Source organism: Nannospalax galili, unplaced genomic scaffold, assembly GCF_000622305.1.
Source record: "Nannospalax galili isolate Female #2095 unplaced genomic scaffold, S.galili_v1.0 scaffold137, whole genome shotgun sequence".
Taxonomy (NCBI): Eukaryota; Metazoa; Chordata; class Mammalia; order Rodentia; family Spalacidae; genus Nannospalax; species Nannospalax galili.
Genome location: NW_008340203.1, coordinates 1,579,213 through 1,587,270, shown reverse-complemented (window position 1 = coordinate 1,587,270; position 8,058 = coordinate 1,579,213). Strand labels below are relative to the sequence as shown.

General features: G+C 43.1%; 1 protein-coding gene across 6 annotated transcripts in view; it reads left to right on the top strand.

Annotated features, from left to right (window-relative positions):
- Acly (ATP citrate lyase) overlaps nucleotides 1-8,058 on the top strand; it is a 74,884-nt gene that overhangs the window by 34,274 nt on the left and 32,552 nt on the right. For all 6 annotated transcript variants that reach the window (XM_008835267.1, XM_017798711.2, XM_017798710.2 and 3 more), the window contains one exon: nucleotides 7,016-7,120. In XM_008835267.1, coding sequence (XP_008833489.1) covers nucleotides 7,016-7,120 — 105 coding nt within the window. The remainder of the gene's footprint in view (nucleotides 1-7,015; nucleotides 7,121-8,058) is intronic.

Sequence of the window (8,058 nt, the reverse complement as noted above, 5' to 3'; positions counted from 1 at the left end):
GCCAGATTGATTTTGTCTTCAGGAGTTCCACGGTGGCCCAATTCCAATGTGGGTCAGAAGTTTTCAGACTTTCTCCTTAGGTCTGGAATCTTCTAAGAATGATTTTGGCCTCAGGAACTTGGGTGTTGGACTGACCTGAGATCCTAGCCATGGCCGTGCCACGCAAGGATGCAAAGGCAGATGGGGTGGGAAGAAGCCCCAAGATTTCCTAGGGAGTGGATTGAGTAGCTGGGTTGTACTGGATGTAAAGGATCAGGAATAGTAAAGGTAAGCCTCAGAGCCCCAGAAAGCGGCTGTCAGATCCAGAAAGAGCCTGGCGGGTGTTCCAGGACCAGGGAAGTAGAGGGAGGTGAGGGCGGGGCCAGGACCAGAAGCTGTGCTCCTGGGGCCCAAGAAAGGAACTGAGTTGGTCTGGGTGAGAAGGGTCAGGAAGCAGTATTGGTTCCCCAGGTGTCTGGGGCCCCAAGCCTAGGAATGGCGTAGGGCCCAAACTAGGAGTATAGAACGGCGGAGGGGGGATTGAAGGGTGAATGTGGCTTAGGGAGTCCCGGCGCGGAGGTCTGCGCTATCTGCGCTATAGACTTACCCCAAGAGGCCTGAGGATAGGAGAGTTAGCTGGAGGTGCAGGCCCAGGGAAGCAGAGAGAGGTGAGGGTGGGGCCAGGACCAGAAGCAGTGCTCCTGGAGCCCAAGAAAGGCACTGAGTTGGTCTGGGTGAGAAGGATCAGGAAGCAGTATTGGTTCCCCAGGTGTCTGGGGCCCCAAGTCTAGGAATGGCGCAGGGCCCAAACTAGGAGTATAGAACTGCAGGAGGGATGGAAGGGTGAATATGCCTTAGGGAGTCCCGGCGGGCTGCACTATAGACTTACCCCAAGAGGCCTGAGGATGGTAGTGCAGGCCAGGAGAGTTAGCCTGTGGTGTAGGCTCAGGGAAGCAGAGAGAGGTGAGGGCAGGGCCAGGACCAGAAGTGGTGCTCCTGGAGCCCAATATTTTTGAGTTGGTCTGGGTGAGAAGGATCAGGAAGCAGTATTGGTTCCCCAGGTGTCTGGGGCCCCAAGTCTAGGAATGGCGCAGGGCCCAAACTAGGAGTATGGAACGGCGGGAGGGATGGAAGGGTGAATATGCCTTAGGGAGTCCCGGCGCGAGAGTTGCGCTATAGACTTACCCCAAGAGGCCTGAGGATCTATTTTTACTTTTAAGGTCATTTGAGGATGTGTTCCTCAGGGGTCACATGGACCTGGGGGGAGCCTCTGGATCCTCATGCTTTTCTATTACCAGTTTCATCTACGTGAAGATAAGTCAAGAGGTTCTGCTCAACCTGGACTTCGCTTGGAAGCATGGAGGAAATGTTTCCTCTGTGTTGAACTTCCTCTTTGTAGACTGGACACTGGCTGGTTTAAGTCTATCTTCTGGGGTCTCCATGGCCTCCCTGAACAAGAGGACAGGTGACTCACCATAGTTACAGGACATTTTGAGGGATGCTCCATAGCCCTTGGAACTTTGACCTTGGAAGGCAAGAAACAAAAAATTGTCCCTTTAAATTGCTCTGACCTGATTAGTATAGACCTCAAAGTCTGGCTATTAAATGTCCAAGAAGATTAGTTACACCAATATGGTACTTCTAATTACTATGTGCCATGTAGATAAAACTTGGGCAAAAATCAAACATTTTTAAATAGACCTTGATGAGACATCTTTAAATTAGTTGACTAAGCTATGACCTTAGAAATTTTAAGATCTTTTTCTCATGCTTGATAAATCGTAACAAACCTACACAGACCTCCATCGCTTGCTTAGGCTTTCTCATTTTTAACAAAATACCTCCACTCCTGTATCTTTCTAACATCTTTTTCCTTACCATTCTCTTTCTTAATAACCATGAGACATAATATCATTAACAAATAAATTTTCCATCTGTTGTGAGAATTCTTTTCTGGGGATACTAAGCAGTGTTTATCCCCTTCTGAGGTTTTAGTGTCAAACCAATGTTTGATTACATTAAAGTTTTCCTGGGGAACTGATGAATTTACTGAGCTTACATACAGAGATGACTGAGGTGTTCCTGAAGTGTATGGATGACGTAAGAGTATTTACACTGGAAAGCATTAACCCAGCATGGATCAAGCCTTCTCTTTCTTCCTAGCCTTCCCTGGATAATATACTTTAGTCCTCCCCAAACCCAGGAGACCATGTGATTAGGGCCAAATTGCATACAGTAGGCTGGGAAGAGCAGCTGGATACTCAGGTGAGGGTCCAATGACCCTGATTACCCCTCCTCCTCTAATTAAAGAATATGATACTCAAGTTAACAAATCCAGTTGTGATGATCGTTTGTTAGTGGACACAGCTGAAGTCATAAAGATGGTAGTTGTTTGACTCAGAAGAAAGTAGTGTGTAGCTTCATCTTATTAAAAGAACATGGAATCTAAATTATATATATAAGATAATGTAATAAGTTAATATTACCCATGTACATATTGTGTTTTATAAGTTTCCAGGTAAACCTTAGAGAAAACACAAAAGTTAAAAATCTCTTTCACCTTATGTAGTTTAGAGAGTGGTCTACCAAAACCTTGCTTTAGGTAGAAAGAAGCAGTTGAATTGGTACATAGTTAAACATTATTAAATTGATGTTTACAACCTCCAGCATAATCAATTCAGGAAAATTGTGCTATAACAGTGCTCAGACTTTAATGAACCCTTTTAATGACAAATTATAAACAAATCTATAAATAAATTTGCTAAGCAATTAATATTTTACCTCACATATAGAGAGATGAACAATTATCTCAAATATATTATTATATTATATAGACTTTGAGATGCCCTTGTAAGCCTTGAAGCAGGTTTTAAACAACCAAGTCTCCTTTAAAAGTTTAGAGATGTTTTACTTAGAATTTGATATCTAGCAAATTATTTAATAATAGTTCTCTTAGTATCAAACATGTCTATGCATTTATAATGGTCTCATATAATAAATACTATGGTTAGACATGTTACAACAAACCAGTTTTAAAAACAATTTTAGTTTACAAGATAACTTACAAGTCAATTTGATATCTAGTAAATTATTATTTAATAATTGTTCCATTAGTATTAAACATAAATCTACACATTCACAACAGTCTCATTCAATAAATACTGTGGCTAGACACAATGTCACAAATCAGTTTCAAAACCAAGACTGATTACCTTGGCGAAATTCTGATCAGATATATATGAAAGAAACTCTTAAAAGCCAGCAATGCTTATTGAGTAGTTAAATTTATCTTTGTATTTACCATACCTTTTACATTAATCTGTCTTACTGACTTTACTCAGTATTGTGACCAAATAGAGAATCCCATTAACTACTTTTAGTATAGACAGTAATACCCTCTGTTGAAATTAGTTTACACCTTAGCTAGTTTCAATTGTACAGTGCCTTTACTCTTAGGCTGTTTTGTTGTTCTCCTCCTTGTCACAGGGTCAGGGGGCCAGCCTGAACCTGGAAAAGTCTTGGAGAACACATCTTGAGATAATAGGCCTGAGTCTGAAGTGGGAAGGCCAATCCCATCTCCAGAGTCAGCGTCTCAGTGAGCTCAAAAAGCATGTGACAATTTACCAATATAATTAAAAGTTTTTATAACTAAAAGTTTTTAAATTGTTTATCCATATTTTACTTTTTTTTTTTTTTTTTTTTTTGAGACAGGGTCTCCCTGTAGCCCTAGCTGGCCTGGATTCACTATGGAGACCAGACTGGCTTTGAACTCACAGAGATCCACCTGCCTCTGCCCCCTTGAGTGCTGGGATTAAAGGCGTCTGCCACCACACCCGGCCCAATATTTTACTTTTAAACTAAGGCAAGAATGTTGACTTGCATGGTGAATTCCTTTGAAGAGGGCTGTCAGTCTGGATTGGAAAAAATATTTTATAATTTATTATACTCAAGTACCCATAACCTGGGGAAAACACAAAAAACAATGTTACCTAAAAGAACTTGCAAAGGAGACAATATCATAATGCTCTTTTCTTTTTAGTCTACCTGTGACATTGTAATTAGAAGGTACCCAGGGAATGATGTGGCAGGGACAAAAGCAAGCATATGGCAACTGAGCATCAGAGAGGGAAATAGGCTATCCCTTTTAACATCCCAGTGTTGTAACTATTTACTGGTAGCAGCTTGTCTCTTGTAAGGTTTGGCCCTGGAGCACAGCAAATTCCCATAAGCTTTTTAGGTCTAGCCATCACAAGGTATCAGCTCCCTTTGTACCTGGATAGTCTTGAAGGCGTATGGTTAAAAAAACTTTAAGTTCTCTTTAGAAACTGACAAATATTTTATGTAAAACAGTAAGAATTTAAAATAGTTACTTTTAGAACTCAGCAAATACCATATAAAAAGATGTTAAAATCCAAATAAATCCTTTACCAGTAAATATACTGTACAAGAAGTTAAAACTCAAAGTAATCCCCTTTAGAAACAGGGAAAAATCTAGACTCACATTGTGGAAATCTGGCATTACTTCTTTAGTCTGAAATAAAAATATATTGCTTTTAAATGATCCCATCAAGAATCAAAAACAAAAATAAATTGGCCAGTAAGTGTTTTGGGTATCACTGTTTTGAATCATGCCATGTGGTTGGAATAAGATGGCAGCAAGTTCTCACAGGTCACTCATTTTGAAAAGTCACTGTTCAAGATGGCAACCAAGCCATGTGACTGTACCCATATTGATGATGTCATCAACCAAGATGGAGACCAGGCCACATATTTGCCTCCCTCTTGGTGAGGTCAGCAGCCATGATGGCACCAAGCCACATGGCCATTTTAGCAAGCACAGTCCCTTGATAAAACAATCCCATCCCCTATCAGGATCCAAGCCCTGTGGGATTCACATGTCTCACAGATTAAATGCAGACAGCAACCATTCTTTTACAAAGCACCCCAGTTAAGTTAGACTTGAAAGTACCTTTAGATATAAATATATATGTGCCCCAGATAGCTCAAGCATGGCCCATGACCTTTCATGTATACTGAGATTTAAAGTGCTAGGATCCAGTTAGGGAAGCAGCCATCTCAGGACCACATGGCCTGAGCACAGCTTGTCTCTTGTGCATCAGCTGACGGACATCGAGGTGTCCCATGGGCTGTTGCAGCCATCACTGTGGTGTGCGCCCCTGGAGAGGGTAGAAAATGCCATGACCCGTGCTGTGCCCCATGTGGCCTTGGTGTGAGCCAGCCTGGTGTGTGTGGTACGAAGGCACTTCCCTCCAAGGGGAAGCCCGTGGGGATGCAGAGGACTACGGGAGGAAACCCTCCATGTGGGGCAGTTGTCTCAGACAGGCCCCTTCCCCAAGAAAAAGTTTACGGAGGAAAAAAAATGCCTTTTAAAATCTTTTTTCCATCTGTCCATGAGGCAAGCTGCCTTAAATTCTTTAAATGCTCTGCGGCCACCCTTGGTTTTTTTTGTTTGTTTTTGTTTTTTTTTTTTCTCATGGGGTAGGCCAATTTAAATTCTCACCTAACCAGTTTGGCCTGAGCCTGAATGCCCAGAGGCAAGATAATAAAACGGATAAGGAAATTTATTTGCTCTCTTATGAGTTGAATTCAATGAGTGTGAAAATCCCTGCACGATAGAACTTTGGGGATTCCATGTTTCTAGGGGTGTTGTTCAAGATAGAAAAGGAAAGGGGGTGAAACGCCGATTCCTAGGGGAACATTCCTGAGACCTGAAGATCACAGGGGATTCCTTGCTAGTCCACAGAGCAAGCCTGACTACAAGTTTCAGAGAACTGGCAACTGCTCTAAGAGCATTTACCTGGTCGTTGAGTAACTGGGTTTTGCATTAGAAAGATGTATAGATAGGAGGTCTTTGTCTACAGTGGGGTGGGCAGCCTGAGTCCATTCAGAGGACTAGGAGCCTTGGCTAACATCAGGGAGTAGCCCCAATCAGAAAGCCTCAATTGCTCTTTCGTCTTTAACTGTCTCATGCGAAGACTCAGACTGAAAGTAAAAGAGGGAGAGGAGGGGCTGCCAATCCTCAGAGTCGGGTGGCCAAGGCAAAGCTGCCACTACCCTCTAGGAGAGGGGTACTCACAGACTCCATGTGTTCCAGGAGCCCCATGTTGGGCGCCAGCTGTAGGTCTCTCCCTTCCCTCATGGATTGTTGGCCACAGATCCAGGACAACAAAGGGAGCAGAGGTGACTAATGGGGTTAGGATGGCCGGTGAGCATGAAGGAAAATACCTTCCCGGAGTCAGTTTCAGTGATGCAGCTTGTTTATTCAGTGAGGATCAGGGAAAAATATAGGGTGGAGGCGGCAGCCAAAGCTTCAGCTGATAGGTGTTCATAGTATGCTTTATTTACATGTGGTAGGGGGATCCTATCATCTGGCTATAGGGCAATGCCTAATTATCATATAGAAAAAACCTGGGGGCAGTTTATTGCTGGTAACTGCCAAAGGTCATGTTCCAAATAAGGCCAGGCATCTGTACTTGGAGGCACTTTCCAGATAAGGTCAGGCAGAGAGTGGGAAGCCCCTGCTGAGAAGGGACAGCAGGGTTCAACAACAGATGTAGCCACAGACCAGCAGCGCTTGGGAAGCATTTGTCTGTGGCATTAGCCGATGAAAGTTTCTTTTGGTTCCTACTACCTCTCTTTAAAAACAAAAATAGTGTGTGTGCGTGTGTGACAGGCATGTATGTATACTATGGCATGCATGTATACTACGGCATGCATGTGGAGCTCAGAGGACAACTTGCAGAAGTCAGTTTTCTCCTTCTACAACGTGGGTCCTGGGAATCAAACTTGGGTTATTAGATTTGCCCCAAGGATCTTTACCTGCTGAGCCTCTGCCAGCCCCATTTTAAGAGAATGAAAATGATCCAGGCAGGACTCTGAGGCCTGTGGAAAGAAGATACATTCTGTTACATTACTTTTTTCCTGAAGGTCTAGGGCTTGTGATGTGGGTCCTTGAACCCTCAGACCTTGTGGTCACGGGCAAAAAGCTTACAGAAGAGACTTTGTTCATCTCTAGATCCAGACCATTGCCATCATAGCTGAAGGCATTCCCGAGGCCTTGACACGGAAGCTGATCAAGAAGGCTGACCAGAAAGGAGTGACCATCATTGGGCCTGCCACGGTGAGTGTCCCCTCCAGAGAGTCCTAAGGCCATTCAAGGCACAGATTTTGTTGTTTGGAGATGTTTTGTTTTTTGAGACAGTTTTACTCCAGCCCAAGCTGGCTTAGAACTGGTAGTGATCCTTCTATCTTAGCCTCCTCCTGAGCGCTGGAGGAGGCATGAGCCTCCTGGCAGGAAGCTCACTTTTATATTGTTAATGATTTTTTATTGTATTATGCTGGATTGCATAAACCTATTATCATGCAACTATATAATGTTCTTTGAGCAAAATCCCCACTGTGTTCTTCTGTCCTCCTCCTTCTGTCCCCTCCCCCTTCCCATCAGTTCCCTTTTTCCCTAGAGAGTTTGTTTCCATTCTGTCATGTCATCTATACATATATGATTTTATGTAGTTGTATAAAACCTAGGACCATAGATGAGAGAAAGCATGTAATATTGTCTAAACCCAACTCAATTCCCTCACTGTGATCATCTCCATTGTATTCATTTTCCTGCAAATATCATAACTTCATTCTTTTTTTATTTTTATTTTTATTTTTTGGTCTTTTTGAGAAAGAGTCTCCCTGTAAGTCCTGGAACTCACTATGTAGACCAGGCTGGCCTTGAACTCACAGAGATCCGCCTGCCTCTGCCTCCCGAGTGCTGGGATTAAAGGCGTGCATTTCCACATCCGGCCTGAACTTCATTCTTTTTATTTATTTTTGAGACACTATGTAGGCTGGCTCATCTGGATCTACTAGACCAACTGGCCTCCAACTCACAGAGATTTCCCTGCCTCTGCCTCCCAAGTGCTGGGATTAAAGGCATGTGCTACCATCATGTCCAGCCATAACTTCATTCTTTATGGCTGAAAAAATTTCCATTGTGTATACATACCACATTTTCTTTACCCATTGCTCTGATGGTAGACATCTAGGTTTTTCCATAACTTAGCTATT